General features: G+C 43.0%; 1 protein-coding gene across 1 annotated transcript in view; it reads right to left on the bottom strand.

Moving 5' to 3' along the window:
• LOC137346826 (protein FAM184A-like) overlaps window positions 1-21,255 on the bottom strand; it is a 271,944-nt gene that overhangs the window by 9,806 nt on the left and 240,883 nt on the right. The window contains exons 11-14 of the mRNA XM_068010777.1: window positions 13,111-13,295; window positions 10,807-10,938; window positions 10,093-10,210; window positions 128-232 (exon numbers count right to left, since the gene is read on the bottom strand). Of these exons, the coding sequence (XP_067866878.1) occupies window positions 128-232; window positions 10,093-10,210; window positions 10,807-10,938; window positions 13,111-13,295 (540 nt within the window). The remainder of the gene's footprint in view (window positions 1-127; window positions 233-10,092; window positions 10,211-10,806; window positions 10,939-13,110; window positions 13,296-21,255) is intronic.

Genomic DNA, 21,255 nt, shown 5'->3' with positions numbered 1-21,255 from the left:
AAAAGATCATCCTTGTACGTCATTCTTATATTTTACTTACAAATTTGTCCCTCTTAATCCTTCATCCAATCTCACTGTTGGACAGGTTGCATCTTCCAGATATTTTAACAAATGAAAGTTATTTTACCTTCATGGTAGGTGTGAAACTTCCAGGGTGAGGACTTCTGGCAAAAGATCTATTGATGTTACTTTCACTATTTGCCATGGCTATTTGCTGAAACCTTCTTTCATCCTATCAATTCAACACAATAATTAATTTTATGAAATCAATGAATTTACATATCAACTAATTCAAGCCAGAAAAAAATACTTTCTAAAATAAATATAATAAATTTTAGTATAAAAACAAGAAATGCTGGAACCACTCAGTAGGTCTGGCAGCATCTGTGGAAAGAGAAGCAGAGTTAACGTTTCGGGTCAGTGACCCTCCACAGATGCTGCCAGACCTGCTGAGTGGTTGCAGCATTTCTTGTTTTTATTTCAGATTTCCAGCATCTGCAGTATTTTGCTTTTATTTTAGTGGAAGGGTCACTGACCCGAAACGTTAACTCTGTTTCTCTTTCCACAGATGCTGCCAGACCTGCTGAGTGGTTCCAGCATTTCTTGTTTTTATTTCAGATTTCCAGCATTCGCAGTATTTTGCTTTTAATAAATTTTAGTTTAGGGTTGAGAAGCCTCAAATTAAAAATTAAAACCCAACCCAGGATTGCAATGAGATTTCTAGGTGGTGATATAAAAAGATGCGGATGTTCACTGCACTTAGTGAGTAATTTTCAGTTTTGCCACTTTAGGAGCGTGAGAACAGGAATAGGCCATTTAGCCCCTCTAGGCTGTCCCACCATTCAATGAGATCATGACTGATAGTGGCCTAACTGTTGCTGAAAAGTCTGACTCTATTTTTAGGCTATGTGCTGTGTCATCCTGGATTCCCCAACCAATAAAAATAATTTATCTCATCTACCTTATCAGTTCCCCTTAATAGCTTGAAAAATGTGATCAAATCACCCCTTAATCCTCTAAATTCCTGAAATACAATCCTAGTTGTGTAATCTTTCCTTGTAATTTAATGCTTGGAGTCCAGGTATCATTCTAGTAAATCTAGACTGCCCTCCCTCAAAGGCCAATATCCTAATGTCTGGTGCCCAGAATTTAACACAGTAAGCCAGCTGTGATTTAACCAAGGCTTTGTAGGAACTAAGGGGTTAAGAACTGCCATGTTTAATCTGTTGTTGTATTGCTTGAATGAAACTGTGCCTGTTGCAGTTTACATGAGGTGCTATAGTTTTTTAAAGTGGAATGCTTTCAAGAAATGATGAGGTCATGCTTGGGAATAGCTGTACTTTGTATGTATATCAATGCATTATTTTAGGATTAAGTTGTGTACTTTCGTGTCTGGAATCATGTCATTATGTGAAATGTAGACATGAATATAGGAGGTATGATCAGTAAGTTTGCAGACGACACGAAAATTGATGGTGTCGTAAATAGTGAGGAGGAAAGCCTTAAACTACAGGACGATATAGATGGGCTGGTAAGATGGGCAGAGCAGTGGCAAATGGAGTTTAATCCTGAGAAGTGTGAGGTGATGCACTTTGGGAGGTCTAACAAGGCAATGGAATATACAATGGATGGTAGGACCCTAGGGAGTACAGAGGGTCAGAGGGACCTTGGGGTGCTTGTCCATAGATCACTGAAGGGAGCAGCACAGGTAGATAAGGTGGTTAGGAAGGCATACAGGATACTTGCCCTTATTAGCCGAGGCATAGAATATAAGAGCAGGGAGGTTATGATGGAGCTGTATAAAACTCTGGTTAGGCCACAGTTGGAGTACTGTGTACAGTTCTGGTTGCCACATTATAGGAAGGATGTGATTGCAATGGAGAGGGTACAGAGGAGATTCACCAGGATGTTGCCTTGGCTGGAACATTTCAGCTATGAAGACAGACTAGATAGGCTGTGGTTGTTTTCCTTGGAGCGGAGAAGGCTGAGGGGGGACCTGATTGAGGTATACAAAATTATGAGGGGCATTGATAGGATAGGTAGGAAGAAACTTTTTCCTTTAACGGAGAGGTCAATAACTATGGGGCATAGATTTAAGGTAAGGGGCAGGAGGTTTAGAGGGGAGTTGAGGAGGAATTTTTTCACCCAGAGGGTGGTTGGAATCTGAAACACACTGCCTGAAGGGGTGGTAGAGGCAGGAACACTCATGACATTCAAGAAATATATAGATGAGCGCTTGAAAGGCTATAACATACAAGGCTACGGGCCAAGTGCGGGGAAATGGGATTAGTTAGGACGGGTGCTTGATGGTTGGCACAGGCGCGTTGGGCCAAAGGGCCTGTTTCTGTGTTGTAAACCTTTGACTCTATGTATGCTGTACTGGAAAAATGGTGAAACATTCTCTACTGTAGCAACAATAGCAGAAATGGCTTTTGAGATAAGGCAGGGTGTCTGATGGCTGCTTCTCTCTATTTCAATGTGGAGAGAGATTTAGAGTAACAAATTGCAGGCCACTTGGGGATGGAAATGAAAATAAAGGTATTCGGAGGCTAATCATAACTGAAATATTGATGGGGATATCAAACATTCCCTATCGTGTGACAAGTACTTAGGCCATCAAACCATCTGTAGAGACAATGTATGAAAGGTGAGATCATACCTGTCCAATCGAAAGGTTTAAGATTAGATTAGATTAGAGATACAGCACTGAAACAGGCCCTTCGGCCCACCGAGTCTGTGCCGACCATCAACCACCCATTTATACTAATCCTATTAAGGTGGGATGCAACCTAATATGGAATGAAGAAATCCTTGGAGGGGATAAATAAAAGGTGCTGAGAGACAGCGGGGGACACGAACAGAAGAAGAATCAAAGATCATTAATCAACAGTGAAAAGATACATGCTGCAGTCAACTGGAGGTTGAGGATTGGTGTTCCACAGTGAATGCGACTGCCTATCCCTGCCTTATGTTAAGTATCACATGGCCTGTAGTGATTCAAGAAGGCAGCTCACCACCACCTTCTCAAGGGCAATTAGGGTTGGGTAATAAATGCTGGCTCGGCCAGCGACGCCCACATCCCATGCATGAATTTAAAAAATCACATTTTCGTACTCACTGAGATAAACTTAAGTTCTGTGAAAACACACTTGTACCCTGCGTGGTTTGTAGCGAGTCGGAACTGAAAGTCCCTTTGAGATCAGCTCTCCCAACTTAATCTGTAATTGACCTAAGTCTTACAAATAAATTAAAGCAAACCCGAGATCTTAAGGCCTTGTCTGCTGCAACAACCCTGTCTAATACCTTGTCATAGAGTCGTACAGCATTGTATTCTAGTCCTGTAGATATAAAACTCAGCAGTCCATTAGCCGTTTTGATTTTTTTTTTTGTACCTCATCATGACATTTTAATGATCGGTGTACATGGACTGCTGAGTGGCTTTGGACCTCCACTGCTTCTACCTTTTCACCATTTAGAAAGTACTCTGATCTTTCCTTTTTAGGTCCAAAGTGGATGACCTCACACTTGCCTCCACTGAAATCCAGTTACTACAGACTTTCCCATTCACTTAATACATTAATATCTACAAACATACGAATTAGGAGCAGAGGTAGGCCATTCGGCCCCTGTAGCCTGCTCCACCATTCAATAAGATCATGATTGATCTGTTTGTGTCTCGAATTTCAAAGTCCGATAACCTTTGATTCCCTTGCCTAATAAGAATCTATCTACCTCCGTCTTTAAAAATATTCGATGAACCTGCTTCCAGCAGCTTCTGAGGCACAGAGTTCCAAAGTCGCACAATCCTCAGAGAAAAGATTTCTCCTCATCTCTGTCCTAAAAAGGTGACCCCTAATTTTAAAACAGTGCCCTCCCTAGTTCTGGACTCACCCACAAGTGGAAACATTCTTTCCACAACCACCTTGTCAAGACTGTTCAGGATCTTATATACTTCAATCTCTTCTAAACTCCAGTGAAAATAAGTCCAGTCTGTCCAACCTTTCTTCATAAGACAACCTGCTCATTCCAGGTATCAATCTAGTAAACCTCCCCTGAACCACCTCCAACGCATTTACTTCCTTAAATAAGGAGACCAAAACTGCACACAGTATTCGAGATGTGGTCTCACCAATGCCCTGTATAACTGAACCATAACATCCTTACTTTTATTTTCAATTCCTCTCCTAATAAAGGATAGCATTCCATTAGCCTTCTTTATTACTTGCTGTACCTGCATACTAACTTTTTGTGACTCATGCACTAGGACAACTAGATCCCTCTGCATCTCGGAGTTCTGCAGTCATTCTCCATTTGAGTAATACTCTGCTTTTTTATTTCTGCTAAGTGAGCAACTTCACATTTTCCCATATTATATGCCATCTGCCAGATTTTTGCTACCATGCCATCGCTCCCCTCATCTAAGTTATTGATATAAATTGTAAAAAGTTGAGGCCCCAGCACAGACCCCTGTGGGACTCCACTCGACTCGTCACATCCTGCCAATCAGAAAAGGACCCATATATGCATACTCTGTTTTCCGCCAGCCAGCCAATCTTCTATCCATGCTAATATGTTACCCACTACACCATGAACTCCTACTTTGTGCAATAACCTTTTATGTGGCACCTTGTTAAATGCCTTCTGTAAATCCAAGTACAGTACATCAACGGGCTCCCCTTTATCCACAGCGCGTGTTACTCCTTCAAAGAACTCCAATAAATTGGTTAAACATGATTTCCCTTTCACAAAGCCATGCTGACTATTCCCGATTACCTTTAGTTTTTCTAAGTGCCCAGTTGTAGCCTCCTTAATGATCGATTCTAACAGCTTCCCCACAACAGACGTCAAGCTAACTGGCCTACAGTTACCTGGAATCTTTCCAGAATCTAGTGAATTTTGAAAAATTAACACCAATGCACCTACTACCTCATTAGCCACCTCTTTTAAGACGCTAGAATGAAGCCCATCAGGACCCAGGACTTGTCAGCCCGCAGCTCCATCAGTTTGCTCAGTTCCACTTCTCTACTGATTGTAATTTCACCAAGTTCCTCTCTTCCTTCCACCTCCTAATTTACCGCAGAGTGCTGTACGGCTGTAACATTACTTTCACCTCTTTGTATTCCAGCTTCCTTGAGGATAAGGTCAACATTCCATCGGCCCTTTAAATTATTTTTGTATCTATCCATTAATTTTTCATGATTTCTGTACTTGAACCCCTAAATCTCTTGTTCCTCCACAGTTCCCAGTTTCTCACCATTTATAAAATACTGTGATCTATCTTTCTTAGATCCAAAAGTGAAGACCTCATACTTTCCCACATTGAACTCTATCTGCCACAGTTCCTCTCACTCACTTAATAAATTAATTTCCCTTTGCTACTTTCTGTTCCAAGCTACACTGTTGTGCTACCTGACATACTGTCATCAGTCAACTGAATATATTGCTCTCTAGCTCCTAAGACAGCACCTTCTAAACCCGTGACCTCTACCACCTAGAAGGACAAGGGCAGCAGATGCATGGGAACACCACACGTGCAAGTTCCCCTCCAAACCACACACCATCCTGACTTGGAACTATATTGCTGTTCCTTCACTGTCGCTCGGTCAAAATCCTGGAACTTCCTAACAGCACTGTAGGTGTACCTACCCCACATGGACTGCAGCGGTTCAAGAAGGCAGCTCACCACCACCTTCTCAAATGCAATTAGGGATGGGCAATAAATGCTGGCCTAGCAAGCGACGTCCACATCCATGAACAAATTTTTAAAAATTCTTCATCTAAATCATTTATAAATATATTGAAAAGCTGAGGCCACCATACAGATATCTGGGGCCACCACTATTCACATTCTGATGATTGTAGTACATACCTATTATATCTGTTGTCTGTCTCCAACCTGCTAATCAATTGCCCCCATGGCAATAGGTTGCCTCCAATTCCATTGTTCCCATTTTTGTTAACAATGGAACCTTATTGATAGGCTTCTGGAAGCCTATATAAATAATATCTGTAGGCATTCTCTTATCGATCAGATTTGTTAACTCCAAATTTCAGGGCCTCCATCTGAATTACAACAGAATTTTGCCCTAAGAAGAAGCAATATTTTTGGGCTCTAATCTCACTGTCAAGCACTCCCAGTTAAGATGTCTCAGAGCCAGATGTCGAGTGATCTGTTGGTGATTGTAGGATGGATACAATGGAGTGTTGTATTGCAATTGGGGCTTCTGACTTATTAGAATCATCAAAGTATCATACCACGTAAGGAAATTGGTGGAAAATGAATAATGAATGAAAGGTTAGGTCAGTATTCTAGACTTCGATTGTCTTCATCTGATCGTTAGAAGAGGAGGCATGCTGGGGAGAGGGGAACACCCTCGAAGGGAAAGGTGAACATGGGCTGAGAAAGCAGTATGAAGCACATGCAGTGTGTCATGATCCTGTGTTTTATTTTTCTCCTCGGGAAATATTGCAGTGTGCCTTTAAGGCTGTAAAAGATCAGTACTTCTTTAAGGCAGAAAGCTCCAGAGACTGTAAGCCAAAGTGCATTCTGGTTGCCCTGCAACAACCATACAGAGAGGGAGAACAGGGCTTCAACGTATCCATTTTGACTTTGAAATTGGCTAGAAGACACACAGTTGTCAGACTGATCCAACACGTGAAGGAAATAGGAGAGCTCTCTCTAAGTCAATTTAGACCCTGGGTAGTTTCTCTCTCAAACTTCTAAAAAGCTTCGAGCCAAATTAATTCCTTAAAGAAATAACAAATTATTCATCTACTGTGTTCATTGCTGGAAAAAAAGAAGAGTTTATAGTACAGCTGTTGAACTGAACTGCTGAACCCTTATCTCTGCAAGGACCCTTTTCTCATCGGACCTTGGAAGACTGCAAGTGAACTTTGACTGTGTTGAATTAGGCGACTGTTTGTCGGAAGCATAATCTGCAAAGACTTTTTTTTTGGGCAGCTAATTAAAAACCAAACTACTGTTAGTTTGAGCATATGTATGCGAATGCAGGAATTCGTTTTTTTTAAATAAGAAGTTATAAGGTCTTTAGATATTGGTTTATCTTAGTAGTGTTTAAGATTTGAGTTTTTTTACTAAATAGTTAATTTGTTGATATCTAAAGGTATCTGTTTTTATGTTGCCTCATTCGGGGGTTACTAGATTGTTTCAATTCGGCTGCTGTTTTCTTCGATTTAGAAAACTTAAGGATATATGATGCGCCCTGTGGAGCGACGGGACTGAATCCACAGTGCATTGCTCCCACCACGATCAGAATCATATATTTTGATTGGGAGCTTTGTCCTGAGCGGTTATAACAAGTGCAGAAGGAGTTCTTTGGGCCTCCTTATCTCGAGAGACAATGGATACGCGCCTGGAGGTGGTCAGTGGTTTGTGAAGCAGCGCCTGGAGTGGCTATAAAGGCCAATTCTGGAGTAACAGGCTCTTCCACAGGTGCTGCAGAGAAATTTGTTTGTTGGGGCTGTTGCACAGTTGGCTCTCCCCTTGCGCCTCTGTCTTTTTTCCTGCCAACTACTAAGTCTCTTCGACTCGCAGAAGGAGTAATAGTAATATTAAGTGCATAAAAGATTTCGAAGAATGTAAGTGCATCAGAACTACTAAGGACCTCAAAGAAATGGGAGTGTGAAATTCAAGACACAAACAGATCAGACGTGATCTTATTGAATGGCAGAGCAGGCTCGAGGGGCCAATTGGCCAACTCCTGCTCCTAATTTGTATGTTCATATGATTTGACACCATTCAGTTCTGACCTCAGGATGCATATATTGGCCTTGGACAGAGCGCAGTGCAGATTCACAGAATTATGTCAGGGCTAAATGGGTAAAGTTATGAGAACAGGTAACGAAGGCTTGGCTTGTATTTCCCTGAGTATAGAAAATTGAGGTTTGATCTGGTTGAGGTGTGAAAATGTTAAAAGGGTTCAATAGGGTAGATGGAAAGAAACTACCACTTCTGGTGGAGGAAATCAAGAATGAGGGGGCATAAACTTAAAATTAGAGCTAGGATGTTCAAAGGTGATATCAAGAAGAATGTCTCATACAAAGGAAATCTAGAACACTCTTCCCCAAAAAGCAGTTGAATCTAGGTCAATCGAAAATTTCAAAACTGAGGAACAGGCTCGAGGGGCTGAATGGCCTATTCCTGTTACTGTGTTCCCTCTATGAACATCTGAAGAGAATAGTTGCTGTTCTTGGCTGCAAATTGGCCCCAAAGTGATAATGCCTAACAGCAATCCTTTCCAGAGGGATCACCTGCTGTTGTATCGGGCATCTGCCAGTGTGGGATTAAAAAGGATGTAAAAACTCTTGAACCTTTGACACAGCTAACCTGTCGAACCCTCCCACCCTCCAGCTTCAGAGTGACAGGATGCTTGTTGTGTTGCTGCAGGCATGGCCACCTGCCCCAATATGTTAATAACCCATCCCCAGGGTTTGGATCTTTTACACCACGGCATTTCTGGTTACAAAACAGCACTGCCAGAATTTCTATGCTGGGGTTTTTACACAAGATGAAAATGCATCCTATTACTCAGCACTAATATCCCACACCTTGACGAAAACAAACCAGGAATATTTCAAATACAATTATAAATGCCAAACAACAAAAGTCAGGAAACAACAACATTAAATCACAAAAAATCAAGGGCACCACAATTTGTAGTTAAAGTCACAGGTATTGCAATAAAACCCTGATTTTTTTTTTTATTCATTCATGGGATGTGGGCGTCGCTGGCTAGGCCAGCATTTATTGCCCATCCCTAATTGCCCTTGAGAAGGTGGTGGTGAGCTGCCTTCTTGAACCGCTGCAGTCCGTGTGAGGTAGATACACCCACAGTGCTGTTAGGAAGGGAGTTCCAGGATTTTGACCCAGTGACAGTGAAGGAACGGCGATGTAGTTCCAAGTCAAGATGGTGTGTGACTTGGAGGGGAATTTGCAGGTGGTGGTGTTCCCATGCATTTGCTACCCTTGTCCTTCTAGTTGGTAGAGGTCGCAGGTTTGGAAGGTGCTGTCTAAGGAGCCTTGGTGCATTGCTGCAGTGCATCTTGTAGATGGTACACACTGCTGCCACTGTGTGTCAGTGGTGGAGGGAGTGAATGTTTGTGGATGGGGTGCCAGTCAAGCGGGCTGCTTTGTCCTGGATGGTGTCGAGCTTCTTGAGTATTGTTGGAGCTGCACCCATCTAGGCAAGTAGAGAGTATTCCATCACACTCCTGACTTGTGCCTTTAATGATATGCTTAGAAGTATAAAGCATTATGGGAAGAAGAGCTGCTGTAATGGTTCAGACTCTTGTCACACGAATCTGCACAAGAGGTTTGTACATATTCCAAAACCTTAGAGGTAAATTTGCACCTCTCATTTTGTTTTATGGATTCAAACTTCATGATGGCCAGTTTGCAAAATGACATACACACTGAAAACCTGACAGAAATCTGCGACTCCCTTTTATCCACTGTCACATCCGAGCAAAGAAAACCAAGACCGCCAGAATCCAGTTAATTGCACAGCCTCAAACATTTGTCCTCACCAGAAATAAATGTTCTGCTGAAGTGAATAGCTTTTTGGTGATAACGGTTTCCTACTGAAGCATGACAGCTGTCACTGAGGGAGATAATCATCCTCTTTTTCCTGAACTGCATTTGAACCTGTAACTTCCCCAGTAAAGGTTTGTCGTGGAGAATAGCTCATCAGGCATGACATAAAAAAAATCTTTGTTTTTCAAGTTTTGAACATCAGATTCAAAACCTACTTTTGGAAATATCATTACGACTGCCCTGGAATTTACATACATATCTATTTTTCCTATTTAATAGTTAGTGAAATGGGTAATTCAATATGTTCATTATTACAAAGCCTGTGATATGCTTGAAAGTAAATCTGGTTTTAATTCCTTAACATGATGTATAAATGTTACAATTGTAACAATTTCTTAGATTTATAAATAAATGATACACTTTTATTCAGAAATTAAGTAAATTGGTTGAATGAGAACTGATTCTTTTTTCAGAGAACACCACATCCCTATCTTGATTTTTTGATTTCTATCTAGAAGCCTCAAATAGCACATGCTTACCAGAAGTCTTTTAATAACCTGGTCACGTTCGAATAGCTTATCTTGAAGTTTGCTAATGTGATGCAAATCTTCTGGTTTGGATTCATGCTTCCTTGATTTTTCTTCCATCTCTTTCACTCTGCAAATGTTTACAGGCTTGTAAGAGAGTTTTATGAGTCACTTATCAACAAATTGTAAAAATAAATTCTATTGCAACTTGACAATAAAATAACCCTCAAAAAGAGTAAACACTGAGACAAGAAGTAAATAATGGTGTGCAGCTTATTCTACCCCATGCTGGGTCAAAACATCTTGCAAGTGTAGACAACAAATAAGAAGCGGATGTCAAGTCTGTATACAGTGAGGTATTATTAACAGTACAAGTCAAAGTGAAACAATTGTATGATTGAGGCATGAATTGTGAAAAGACAACAGAAGCTGGCTCCAATTGTGCTGTTATCACGTTAAGAAGATCTCGGCAAATTCTGATTTGTTTTGCATAATTTAATCTACATTGATTGAATTTCTGTAGGTGTTGTCCCACTCATTGGTCAGAAATCCTGGAAAATGGAGTAAACCTGGTAGGACTGGGTTTCGCCCCAAATTTCAGCATCTGCATTCTGGCCTCAGCAATCTGGCCCCTAATTTTCATTTGGGTGGTTTTAACATTTGAAACAAGCACCATTTTTTTCATTCAATGTACATTGGTGTTTTAAAAGGGAATGAAATACTTACTCAGTTTCCAAGGAAACTATCCTTGCTTGGAGACGGGTTTGGGAGCTGCTGAAATCAGACACAATGCCTTGGATCTCTTTCAGGTGATTTTGTTTCAAGAAGTTGATTTCCTTTTCATGTTCTTCCACAGACCTTTGACATTGATAAAAAGGAAATGAGACAATATTGTGGCAATACTAAGCAAGAAAAATATAATGGCATAAACTTAAGATAATTATCCACTAGTCTCACACTAAAATGCCTGGAAAAGTTAGGGCTCATACATTTAGGAGTAAGTGGGTTTTTACTGGTGTAATAGTGATAATTACAGCTGAGACACCTCTCTGGCCCTGAAAATTTAATTTTACAAATGTGGAGTCTCATTCCCTCAGAAGAAAATAAACATTGCTGATTTTTAAAAAAAGTTTTTGTTTTTCTAACTCTAATCCTTAATCACATCTGTATGTTCCAATCCTAATTTTGCTTTCTGTACAATGACTTAAGCATACTTTATATTTCCTGTTTTAATTCCTACTTTGCAGCCTGCATGTTTCAGTGAGGATTCTTAAATTTGATTGATTGAAGAGCCTTTCTGCTACTTGTCCTGCTCACAGATGCCAGAGATCCCCTGTAGAGGACACTGCACTGGATCATGTGCAGGATTAGTAGAAATCTTCAATGACGAACCCACAAAACGTCTCTGGGCAACGGTATGTGAGGTGAGTGGTGAAAGCCATTCCTTTGCTTCTGAGAGAAAAAGCTGGGTCATGGTTCTTTACAGAAGATAATTTGTCACGTGATCATTTAAAAAATAATGTTTAAATAGACCAATCATCAATTTTATTGCGCCTTCACTGAGGCGAAAAACATTTCTTGATATTCCCTACAAAACACGGGCGGCACAGTGGCGCAGTGGTTAGCACCGCAGCCTCACAGCTCCAGGGACCCGGGTTCGATTCTGGGTACTGCCTGTGTGGAGTTTGCAAGTTCTCCCTGTGTCTGCGTGGGTTTTCTCCGGGTGCTCCGGTTTCCTCCCACATGCCAAAGACTTGCAGGTTGATAGGTTAATTGGCCATTATAAATTGCCCCTAGTATAGGTAGGTGGTAGGGAAATATATAGGGACAGGTGGGGATGTGATAGGAATATGGGATTAGTGTAGGATTAGTATAAATGGGTGGTTAATGGTCGGCACAGACTCAGTGGGCCGAAGGGCCTGTTTCAGTGCTGTATCTCTAAAACTAAATCAATATGCCCTCATTGTTGCCCTAGATAACATTATAAGAACATAAGAAAAGCCTATTTGACTCTTCAATTCTCATGTATTTCTTTAGGGTGTTTATTCGTCTTGGGAAGTAGCACAAAATGGCCAGTATGCCATCGGTTGTATGTCATACACCCGCCCGATATTCAGATGGGTCAAATAACAGGTGGCTGATGTGATGTGTGTGGGGAGAGGCAGTGGCATAGTGGTAATGCAGAGTAATCCAGTAATCCAGAGACCCTGGTTAATGTTCTAGGGGAATGGGTTTGAATCCCACCACAGCTGATGGTGAAATTTGAATTCAATTAATGAAAAAAAATCTGGAATTAAAAGCTAGTCTAACGGTGACCATGAAACAGTTGTTAATTGTTGTAAAAACCCATCTGGTTCACTAATGTCCTTTAGGGAAGAAAATCCGCCATCCTTACCTACATCTGACTCCAGACACACAGCAATGTGGTTAACTCTTAAAAATGCCCTCTGAAATGGCCAAGCAACCCACTCGGCAATTAGGAATGGGCAATAAATGCTGGCCTAGCCAGTGACCCCCACATCCCACAAACAAATAAACAAAAAACCACCAAAGACCAATCTCTAACCTTTTGGCTTTCCCATTTTGACATCTAACTCCATCTTGCACCTCTCTGGTGATTTTTGCTGTGAAATTCAATCCTTTGAATTTTAGCAGAGGGGCTAAGGTGGGCAATATCATGGAGGTGGAAGTAGGCAGTCTTTGTGATGGAGCGGATGTAGGGTTGGAAACTCAGCTCAGGATAAAACAGGACATTGAGGTTGCAAGCAGTGTGGTTCAATCCGCATCAATGACTGGGCAGATAGATGGAATTTGTGGTGGTCGCCAAAGACAGTAGGCATAATTCCTTCAAATCTTAAGTCCAGATCATTTGTGTGCACTGCAAATAAGAGTGGCTCCAGAAAAGACCCCTGTGGAACACTGCTTATCAAATCTGAGCTATCCCCTTTTCTCCCACATCCTTTACTTTCTCTAATAAAAACACATCTTTTCATTCAGTTAATGTTTTTGGTGGGTCAATGAGCTACCAACTTCTGATTCTGCTCCTCTTTACTTCTGTGTTGGAAAGCTTCCTGATTCCTTGACTCCAGCTCTTTGTTGAGCAGTGACACAGTATCCTGAAGAAGTGTCTTCTCTTTCTGCAGCTCAGAGACCTGACTCTGAGACTTTGATAGATCCTCTTTGAGTGCTTTCAGCTGGTTCTGGTAATTGTCCTCCTTTGAAAAATAGATTTGCAATTGTAACAATTTGCTTGTAACTATTACAATTGCTTGTTAACACAAGTCATGATCTCTACAGTTATCATTATGGAAACAGTAGCATACTGGTTATGTTACTGGAGTAGTAATCAGAGCCCTGGGCTAATGATCTGCAGATATGAGTTCAAATCCCACCATGGCAGTTAATTAGATTAAATAAAAAACTAACATCAGTAATGGTGACCATGGAACTATCAGATTGTTGCTTAAAAACCAATCTGGTTAGCTAATGCCCTTTAAGGAAGGAAATCTGCTGTCCTTACTCGGGCGGGACTATATATGATTCCAGACCCACAACAATGTGGTTGATTCTTAAATGCCCAGCAAGCCACTCAGTTGTACCAAACCACTATAAAAAGCCTAATAAAAATTAAAATGACCATTTGGCATCGACAAAGGCACATGCAGCCCACTCAATCTTGCAAAGTTCTCCTCATTAACATCTGGGGACTTGTGCAAAGACAGACAAGCAACAGCCTGACATCACCATACTCTCAGAGTCATACCTTTCAGCCAACATCCCAGACTCCTCCATCATCATACCTTGGTATGTCCTGTCTCACCAGCAGAGGTGGTGGCGCAGTGGTATACAGTCAGGAGGGAGTGGCCCTGGAATGTCTCAACATTGACCCTAGACCCACTGAAGTCTCATGGTCAAGCAAACCTCCTGCTGTTTACCTCCCCCCTCAGTTGATGTGTCAGTGCTCCTCCACGTTGAACATCAGTTAGAAGAAGTACTCGGGGGAACAAGGACACAGAATTTACTCTGGGTGTGAGACCTCAATGTACATCACAAAGAGTGGCTCAGTTCTCCCAGTACCAACCAAGCTCGTCAAGTCCCGAAGAACATAGCTTCCAGACCGGGCCTGCAGCAGGTGGTGAGAGGACCAGCACGAGGGAAAAACCTACTTTACCTTAAACTTGCCAATCTACCTATTGCAGATGCATCTATCCATGTACTGGTAGGAGTGACCAGCACACAGATCTTGTGGAGACAAAGGCTGGGTTTTTATGCTGGCGATGTGAGTATCAATGTCTAGAAAAAGACATGCCAAGAACCCTGCATTGCCTCTTCCCCGGAAGTCCTGGCAAATCCAGTGCCAATCAGACACTTAAGTGGACAGTGGCGGGCCTTCCACAGGATCCTTGGAGAGCTGCTGCCCAATCAGAGGCTGGCAGCTGTTCCACTGAGCAATGCCACTGCGGAGGCAGTGGTTGCTGCTGGAGGAGCAACTACCCGAGGCCCAGGAGCATCGCTGGACCCAGACCACAGATAGGTCAGGGTGGGAGGGGTTTTACAGGGTAGGGACCACGAGGGAGAGAGGTGTAGGGAGGTCAGTAGCAAGAGCGGTGGGGTGGCTATCAGTAGGTCCCCCACTTTCCCGATGCCAGGCCCCACGTTCAGGCACTAAGTGCCTTTAAACGAGGGACTACCCCCACCCAGGAGCCGTGAAACAGCTGCACGGCTTTTTATACTGTGCTTCTCGTGTGGTGACAAGGCCGCCCGCCGCACAGCTAATTGCAGCGGCAGGGGGAATGAGGCCTTAAATTGGGGATTAATTGCCTAGTTAAGGGCCTCAATTTGTGGTGGGGTGGGAAGGCCGTTCACAGGCCTTTCCATCCCAGACTAAATTTTGGCAGAGGATGCTGGCAGGAATTTGCCCTGCCACCATCCCACCCAATTTTATGCTCTCCCTGTCTCCAAAACTGCCATTTCCCCAAAGTTTCATTTTCACTCTTAGGGCACCCTCCATCGTGTTATTTTTAACAACCATCATGCTAAATGGGATAGATAAGAACAGATCTTGCAGTTCAAAACTGGGTATTCATGAGGTGCTGTGGGTCATCAGCAGCAGAACTGTATTCAACCACAATCTGTAAACTTATGGCCCAGATTACTCCTCACTCTACCATTACTATCAAACCAAGGGACCACCTCTGGTTCATAAGGAGTTTAGGATGCACACCAGGAGCATGACCAGGCCTGATGCATTGGCTGGAATCTTATTGGTATTCCATGGGTCCCGATGTAGGGAGAAAAAGCAGCTCCCAAGTGCGCAGGCAAACAGCCAATCGAGGGCTGTGAGCTCTGCAGTGCCACTGATAGAGGTGGCCTCTGCTGACACTGCAAGGAGAAGGAGGGGGTGCCTCCATGTTGAGATGCCCTTGAAGGGCCTGTAGATGATCGCTGGAAGTGCCAGGGCCAGACAGGCAGGCAGGCCCTGGCAATCAAAGGAGTGAACCCCCCAGAGCCAGTGTTGGAGTTGTGGAGGCAGCCATTGCTGTCGGGGGAGGGGGGAACAGGGGCTTTTCCTTGGGTCATGGAACTTCCTATGACAGAAATCACATGCCAAATAGAAAATATTAATTTTGTCATATGGAACTCAGCTTGAGACTTTTTACAGGACATTTCAAATAACTTTTAAAACGAGCAGAACAGAACAGCTAAAGATGGCCACACCCTATTTGCACATGAGAAGACAAAGGCCGGCTGAGAGATAGAGGTAAATTACCCAGGCTAGCTAGAAAATTGGGGGTGCTCCCTGATTCAATTAATGAGAATGGTTTGTCAACAGTGGTGATCAAAAGCCATCGACACCCTTTGACTTTATCACAGCCAAACCCCACCCTACCAAGTATGTCCGAAGAACTCTGAAGTTCAAACAACCTCCCAGAAACTTCAGTTTTCAAACAGAGGTGGTCACATGACATACCTGCTGGTGTAACACTGAGTTTTGTGAATTGTGCCTCAGAAAGAAAGAAACTGCAACTGAACTCCAAGAAGGAAGCCCCTCTCTGTCTCCCTCTCCAGCAAAATCCCAGGGAATTTACAGAGGCAGCTACTAAGCCTCAAGATTACAGAACTTTACAGACAACGATCAAGAAGAAGGATAAAGCCTCCCTTCAGCCTTCTGGGATCAGAGGAGCAAGCCTGAATTGTGCACGGGGCCCAGCAAGAACTTCAAGACTTTAACTTCAACTAAGGACACTGAAACTCAGTATTTGAATTCCATTTATTCCGGACTATACTGTAACCTCCCAACTCTTTTTTCCCCTCTATATCTATTTGTGTGTGTGTGCCTCTCGTATGCATGTGAGCATTTATGCATCATGTATTTTAGTAATTTTAACTGGTTTAGAGTGATAAGATTAATAAACATACATCTTTCTTGTTTAAACTCAAGAAAACTGGTCTGATTGGTTCATTTGCAATTGTAATTAGAGTAACAGGAGCAAGTGCTCACCAAGTTGGTAAGTTAAACCACTGTGTTTAAAAGAAAAACTCTGGTGCGGTCAAACCAGAGAAGGGGTGAAGAGGGAGCCCAAGACCCCTTCCTCACCAGGTCGTGACACTCTGGAAAGAAAGGCGCCCACCCCCCATCTTGGGAAGCTGCTGGGAGGCTGCCTCGTTGCAGCTGGTGAACTCACCAAGCAATGGGGGCCATTCCAAGGCTGGTAAAATCCCAGCAGTCTGGTAAAATGGCTGTTAACAGACCATTTAATTGAATTCATTGGCTGCCCGCCTCCAGTTGGCGGGTGGCTGAGCCGCTACCGTTTCCACCTTTCGTAATATCCCCTGGTGGCAGGAAGATAACAGGCTTCCCTCTCAATGCCTTCTGCCACCATTTTACCACCCTTCCTGCCTCCCAGCCCATTTCCAAAAGGCTGGTAAAATTCCGGCCATTGTCATCACTCACACTGCTCATTAAGTATCTTTATTTGTCTTGTTAATATTCTTACCTCCCTTCCTGTCTTCTCCTGAAGATGTTGGCTCCATGCTGAAATACAGTGTACCACACAAGTGGACATGATTCAATAGTGAGGTAGTGTCAGCAGGCTACTCAACTGCAAGGGGCGTCACAGACAAACCTAATGTTATTCAGGCACAGTGGCGCAGTGGTTAGCACTGTAGCCTCACAGCTCCAGTGACCTGGGTTTGGTTCTGGGTATTGCCTGTGTGGAGTTTGCAAGTTCTTTCTGTGACTGTGTGGGTTTCAACCGGGTGCTCTGGTTTCCTCCCACAGCCAAAGACTTGCCGGTTTATAGGTATATTGGCCATTGTAAATTGTCCCTAGTGTAGGTAGGTGGTTGGAGAATTGTGGGGATGTGGTAAGGAATATGGGATTAATGTAGGATTAGTATAAATGGGTGGCTGATGGTCGGCACAGACTCGGTGGGCCGAAGAGTCTGTTTCAGTGCTGTATCTCTCTATGACTCTAAATCTACTGGAATTTTTTGGGTGGCACAGCTGTTAGCACCGCAGCCTCACAGCTCCAGCGACCCGGGTTCAGTTCTGGGTACTGCTTGTGCGGAGTTTGCAAGTTCTCCCTGTGACCGCGTGGGTTTCCACCGGGTGCTCCGGTTTCCTCCCACAGCCAAAGACTTGCAGGTTGTTAGGCAAATTGGCCATTGTAAATTTCCCCTAGTGCAGGTAGGTGGTAGGAGAATTGAGGGAAGATGGGGATGTGGTAGGGAATATGGGATTAGTGCAGGATTAGTATAAATGGGTGTTTGATGGTCGGCACAGACTCTGTGGGCCAAAGGGCCTGTTTCTGTGCTGTATCTCTCTATGACTCTACATCTGGCATCCATCCATCTAGCAGCAGCCACTGGATAGCAATTAGAAGCAGCAATTCTGGATGATTTTCCTCTCTCCCACTCAGCGACACTGCAGTAAATTGTCCTGGTGGAGCTCAGCTAACTCAGTGCAGACCAAAGCTCAAACCTGTGACTTTCATAGTCTGTATTGTTCAGATACTCACTGAACCATCAGGGGAGCCCAAGCTAAAAAATATAAACGTAGTACAGCTGCACATCATGCCCACGCAATGTATTCTGGGATCCTTGTTGATTTTTCCTGGTAGATTGAAGATCACATGCTGCACATCTATAGCCAGATCTTGTGGCAATCTCATTCCTACTTGCCAACAAGACATGACTATATTATCATTCTAGGTATGAGTTTTAAGTCTTCATTTGAAATTTAAGCAACTGGAGCGTGGCATTAAAAATCACCTATAAAAGCATACATCAAGAACACACACAGCTCCAAATATTAATATATAATTTTATGCACATATATAAATACACAATAATACATAACAGGCACTTTGATAGCTTCTCCATGGCCTCAATCTAGTCCACAGCTGACACCAGTATTATATTTTCCAATTCTAATTCTTTTTTCTCGATCTAGGCCCATTTGTTCTATGATGTGCATCCTATCCCACCAGGAAAGCATCATCAGCAAAGGGAGGGAGGAAGGTGAAAACTTCAGCATTAACTATGGATATTTGTTTCTCTGAATCATGAGCTTAACGTTGTAGGAGAAATGGAGTTTATCACTGTCACCTGTGATGTGGGGAATACCTAGGGAGGATTACTATGACAGGGAATTTCAAAAACAATAGTCTCATGTTTGAAGAGAAGCAGAAAATACATTCGCATCATGCTTTGCAATGAAAATATATTTGATACATCCTGAATCTAGAAAGTGAAATTTCTCTAACATAAAATGGGAAAAATACTTCTTTTTCCATAATTACTGATCCTTTAATAAGATTGCAGAAATGCACAGCTTTGAAATGTGAGTTTTCAGATGATTCTATTTTCTTTCCCTCATTTCCGATATTGTAATTATTTTATAGTAGGCCATTTGGTGGGTGGGGGATGGGGGGAACCAGAAAAGAATGGAAAACCCTAAAAAAAAAATCTCTTAGTAATAGAACCTGGAGAGTAAGCCACAAGGCTCAGAGGGTAATCGTTTGGACAAGGCTGCAGTGTATAGTACTCATCGGGCAATGTAGGCCCTGAAACTCTGTGGGCTCTTTTGGGTAAGTGATTCACATGCCGACAATCTCCTTTACTGAACCCACTGGCGTATCTGGGGTCAGAGGAGACATATTACTCACAAGCACCTGTACATAGATTCCTACGAGAGAAGGGGCAATACTGGACTTAATCCCAGGGAATGAAGCCAGACAAGTGGTAGAAGTGTCAGTGGGGGAACATTTCAGGGATAGTGACCATAACTCTAAGATTTAAGGTAGTTATGGAAAAGGACAAAGATGGACCAGAAATAAAGGTACTGAATTGGGGGAAGGCCGATTTTAAGATGATAAAACAGGATCTGGCCAAAGTGGACTGGGAGCAGCTACTTGTAGGAAAGTCTACATCAGCTCAGTGGGAGTTATTCAAAGAGGAAACAGTGAGAGTTCAGAACCAATATGTACCCATTAAGGTGAACGGTAGGACCAACAAGTCCAGGGAACCCTAGATGTCAGGGGATATAGAGAATTGAATCCATTAAAAAAAGGAAGCTTATGGCAGATTCAGAGTGCTGAAAACAGTGGAGGCACTAGAGGAGTATAGAAAGTGTAGGGGGGTACTTAAAAAAGTAATTAGGAGAGCGAAGAGGGGACATGAAAAAACACTGGTGGGCAAGATAAAGGAAAATCCTAAGGCGTTTTATAAGTGTATTAAGGACAAGAGGATAACCAGGGAAAGAGTAGGGCCCATTGGGGACCAAAATGGCAATGTGTGTGTGGAGCCGGAGGACATAGGTGAGGTTTTAAATGATTACTTTTCATCTGTGTTCACTATGGAGAAGGACGATGTAGGTGCAGAGATCAGGGAGGTGGATTGTGATATACTTGAACATATTAGCATCGAAACGGAGGAAGTATTAGCTGCTTTAGTGGGCTTAAAAGTGGATAAAACCCCAGGCCCAGATGAAATGTATCCCAGGCTGTTATGTGAGGCAAGGGAGGAGATTGCAGGGGTCTGACACAAATTTTCAAATCCTCTCTGGCCACTGGAGAGGTACCAGAGGACTGGAGGACAGCAAATATGGTACCATTATTTAAGAAGGATTGCAGGGATAAACCAGGTAATTACAGGCCGGTGAGTCAAACATCAATGGTTGGGAAACTATTGGAAAAAATTCGGAGGGACAGGATTATCTCCACTTGGAGAGGCAGGGATTATTCAGGGATAGTCAGCATGGGAGTCGGGGGGAGATCGTGTCTAACCAACTTGATTGAATTTTTTGAGGTGACGACGAAATGTGTAGATGAGGGTAAAGCAGTTGATGTAGTCTACATGGACATCAGTAAGGCTTTTGATAGGTCCTGCATGGGAGATTGGTTAAGAAGGTATGAGCCCATGGGATCCAGGGTAATTTGGCAAATTGGATCCAAAATTGTCTTAGTGGCAGGAGGCAGAGGGTAATGGTCGAGGGTTATTTTTGCGAGTGGAAGCCTGTGACCAGTGGTGTACCTTAGCGGAGGGGTCAATAACCAGCGGGCATAGATTTAAGGTAAGGTGCAGGAGGTTTAGAGGGGATTTGAGGAAAAATGTTTTCATCCAGAGGGTAGTTGGAATCTGGAATGCACTGCCTGAGGAAGTGGTAGAGGCAGGAACCCTCACAACATTTAAGAAGTAATTAGATGAACACTTGAAATGCCATAGCATACAAGGGTACAGGCCAAGTGCTCGAAAATGGGATTAGAACAGTTAGGTGCTTGATGGCCGGCACAGACACAATGGGCCGAAGGGCTTGTTACTGTGCTGTATAACTCTATGACATAGGGTACAGGACATAAAGGATGTTCACAAAAGTAAGTGATGGGGTGGAGTGGGTTGAAGGAGACAACAGTTATCACCCACTCCGTTAGTTTGCAGCAACCGCAGTCCACAATTAAATCCTGTGTAGGTCTATCATCATCGGTATGTAGGGGGCCATTGGTTTGGAAGGCAGACCGAAGTCTTCGGGTGTCCAGACCAAAACACAGGCCTGGAATCCCAGGTGGCCTCCCTCATCCTTCACCTGGGAGATCTGTACACTTGTTTGTCCTGGCGTACCGATTATCCAGTCAGGACCAAGGAATCTCTTGGCCAGCGAGTGGTTTTTCCCGAC

The sequence above is a fragment of the Heterodontus francisci genome, chromosome 1, assembly GCF_036365525.1.
Source record: "Heterodontus francisci isolate sHetFra1 chromosome 1, sHetFra1.hap1, whole genome shotgun sequence".
NCBI lineage: Eukaryota > Metazoa > Chordata > Chondrichthyes > Heterodontiformes > Heterodontidae > Heterodontus > Heterodontus francisci.
Note: the sequence above shows the minus strand (reverse complement) of the source record. Positions and strands in the feature narration are given on the sequence as shown.